The sequence below is a fragment of the Cyclospora cayetanensis genome, unplaced genomic scaffold (assembly GCF_002999335.1).
Source record: "Cyclospora cayetanensis isolate NF1_C8 unplaced genomic scaffold, CcayRef3 CcayRef3_contig_187, whole genome shotgun sequence".
In the NCBI taxonomy this organism is placed as follows: Eukaryota; Apicomplexa; class Conoidasida; order Eucoccidiorida; family Eimeriidae; genus Cyclospora; species Cyclospora cayetanensis.
In genome coordinates, this window is record NW_020312133.1 from 74,781 (window position 1) to 78,152 (window position 3,372).

General features: G+C 57.7%; 1 protein-coding gene across 1 annotated transcript; it reads left to right on the forward strand.

Moving 5' to 3' along the window:
* Nucleotides 1-206: 206 nt before the first annotated feature.
* LOC113147323 (DEAD-box ATP-dependent RNA helicase 39-like) lies at nucleotides 207-2,965 on the forward strand (the record flags this gene model as incomplete). Its single annotated transcript, XM_026337505.1, has 4 exons — nucleotides 207-288; nucleotides 469-806; nucleotides 1,468-2,471; nucleotides 2,891-2,965. Coding segments are annotated over exons 1-4 (1,499 nt in total), but the record flags the coding sequence as incomplete, so codon positions are not given.
* Between the last annotated feature and the right edge of the window lie 407 nt (nucleotides 2,966-3,372).

Genomic DNA, 3,372 nt, shown 5'->3' on the forward strand with positions numbered 1-3,372 from the left:
GTGGAGAGCAACTTCTTCTCGGTTTCTTACTGAAATGTTTGTCGTCTTTTTTGAATTGCCAAAGGATTTCATAAGGGCTTCCTTCGGCCCCCCCAGAGGGGGTGGTAGTACAGGCCTGGCGTTCAACAGAGTCAGCAGCTGGCGTGCCAGCAGCAGCGCGAGAACTCCCTCCCTGTCGCCTCCGAGGTTGCCTTCCGTTACAGCAGATGGCAGGCGCTGCGCAGCGCGTCGCTTTAGCCACGGCTTCTCCCTCGAACTGCTGCAGAGGGCCTAGAGTCTTGCCGCATTGCAGACAAGGGCAGCTCTCGCAGCTCCTGCTGCTGGCAAGCCTCCACCCCCTTCCTTCTGTCACGGCTCTGAGGCGTCACCAGCCGCTGAACTGCACAGTGCAGAAACGACTCGCCTTCGGCTGCTCAGGCACGCTGCGGAGGAACCTTCATACTGCCCCCAGGCAGGAAAACCCCGAAGACTTCGCTCCTCGCAGCACTAGCAGCAGCTGTACTGATGAGGATCTCAGCCTTGCCTCGAACACCACCCGTAGCAGCAGCGACAACAACAGCAACACCCCTCTCCGGAGCCGTCGGGGACGGCAGAAAGATTTTGCCGCTGCCCCCACAGCCTCCAGCGGCAGTAGCAGCAGCAACCCAAGTAGCACGCCAAGCAGCAGTTCAGAGGGTTTGTTTGCTGCAGCGCGTCAAACCTTTGCTCAGTTTGGCTTGCCTAAGGCTCTACTCCTCCCTCTGAGTAGGATGGGCTTGTTGCAGCCCACGGAAATTCAGGAGAAAGCGATTCCTCCATTGCAACAGGTCCAAACCCCTAAATAAGGCCTTTCCGCCTGTCTGCCTCAATCCCTCTGTCTCATCTGCGCATTTTCTCCTCCTTGCCGCTATAGATATACATATATCTGCTTGCGCGTCTGCCGTTTTGCGCTATCGTCGCTGCGTGACGATGCTTTTGGTTCCTTTACAGCAGTCCCGTCAGCGTAGAAACTCCCAGCATCATTTTCCTCTGCAGCTGTCGAGAGATTCTACATCAGCACGTGTTTTCGTTGCTTCCCTTCCGCTGCCTTGTGCACGAGGATCGGGTTGCACTGCCTTTCTGCTGCTACTGCCTGCATTCTTTCTGCCGCTACTGCCTGCATTCTTTCTGCCGCAACTGCCTGCATTCTTTCTGCCGCTACTGCCTGCATTCTTTCTGCCGCTACTGCCTGCATTCTTTCTGCCGCTACTGCCTGCATTCTTTCTCTTGCTGCTGCCTGCATTCTTTCTGCCGCTACTGCCTGCATTCTTTCTGCTTCTGCAGCTCATGCGTTTGACCCCCCTGCATTCTTTCCGCTTCTGCAGATGCACCTGCCTGTGCGCCTTTGACGTAGAGGGTGTTTCACGAATTTCGCCTTGTGGTTTTTCAGTTTTGCTGCTGCCTTGCGAGATGCTTTTCCCGGGTGTATATGCGCCTGTTGCGGTCCAGGGTCGAAGTCTGCTTCTCCTGGCAAGCGCTGGCAGCGGCAAGACGCTCAGCTACGTGCTTCCGCTGCTCTCTCGGCTGTATGGACAGCTCCCTGCAGCTGCTGCGGCTGGTGGGAGGTCAGCGCAGCCTCACTGCCCTCGGCTAATTATCCTCGTACCTACTAGGGAACTCGCGAAGCAGATTTACACGAGCGCGATTTCCCCTCTCGCAGGGTTTGCGTCTGTCACGGATATCAGTGCCTTAAGTGGCCGCTGCGGCAGCAGCAAGGCTCGCTTGGGGGGGGCCCCCCTCGGGGGGCCCCTCTCTGCTTGCGTGTTGGCGGGAGGCGGCAGCTACGCAGCAGAGGTGGGAGCTCTGCGGAAAGGTGTCGACATCGCGATTTGCACGCCAGCTCGCTTGCTGCTGCATCTGAAGAAGCGAAACGTGCTCCTCCAGCAGCTGCAGCAGCTCGTCGTCGAGGAGGCAGACACCCTGTGCGACTCTTTCTACGCGAACGAAACGCGCTTCATTCTCAGCCTCGTCGTGCAGCAGCGTCGTCTGATCGCCAGCAAAAGCCTCAGCGAAGGCAGCGCTGCCAACAGCAAGGCCGTTCAGCTAGTCTTCGTGGGAGCAGCCTACTCGGGGGCGCTCGCTGCATTCTTGAGGCACTTTGAGCCTCACGGCTCAGAAACACAATTCCTACTACATGGCAAGGAAGACAGCATGAGCAACATGAGCAACATGAGCAGCATGAGCAACATGAGCAACATGAGCAACATGAGCAACATGAGCAACATGAGCAGCAACAGTAGCCACGAGGAGGCCGATCGCAGTGGCATACGATTATCAGACGTGTTGGATACAGTTGTATGTGGCACCCTGCATTCGGTGTCTGCGAGCTGCAAACAGCACTTCCTTCCGATGGGTGCCTCAGGGGGCCTCCCGCAGCTTGTGGAGGCATTGGGGGCCCCCTCCGCGCAAATGGAGCAGACGATCGTATTCTGCAACACGCTTGCTGCATGCAGGTGCTGGCTTTTGCCTTGTCGATGGGCTGCTGTGGTTGGTCTGCGGAAGCCAGTGGCAGCTGCTGATTCCCCTGTCTGACTGTGGGGCGAGTGTGTTTAGCTGTGTGCGTCGCTGGGTGCATCTTCTTCGAGGCGGCGTCAGCTCTGCCTCCGGAGATCTTCTCCCTCCGACCTGTGTAGCCGCTGCTGCTGCCGTCGGGGAAGATGCGGCTGTTTCCGCCTTTTGCGTGGCGATGCATGCATTGCCGAAAAAAGGGCTTTTGGTGACCTTGTCAGCCTCGCAGGCTGGCGAGGCTGCCTCATGCGCGCCGTGGCGATGCGACACCTCTCAAATCACATCCTCTCCAGCTGCTGAGTTGCGACTTGCGCATGTGTGTGCAGAGCTTCGCATTTGAGTCTTTGTGCTTTACTGTGCTCAGGGCTGTCGACTTTTACTTGCGGGAAAGAGGCTTCCCTTGCGCCTGCTGCCACGGGGAGATGCCCTTCGCCCTCAGGCAGAGAGAGTCAGCGATTGTATTCTGCAGTCTGCTCGCCAGGCAGCCAGCCAGCTAGCTAGCTAGCCCTAGTCGATATAGGCGCGAAGAGAGAGAGAGAGAGAGACAGAGAGAGAGAGAGAGAGAGAGAGAGAGAGAGAGAGAGAGAGAGAGAGAGAGGGAGAGAGAGAGAGAGAGAGAGAGAGAGAGAGAGAGACAGAGAGAGAGACAGAGACAGAGAGACAGAGACAGAGAGAGAGAGAGCGAGAAAAAAAAAAACACAGACAGAGAGAAAGTGGGACGATAGGGCAGGCGCGAACAAACACAAAGCAGCTCGCGCACACCTCCCCCTTCGCCTCCCTGCCTTCCCCACATCGTCACACATAGCACGCCCCCCCGCGCGCCCTCGGCGAGATGACAGCCCGACA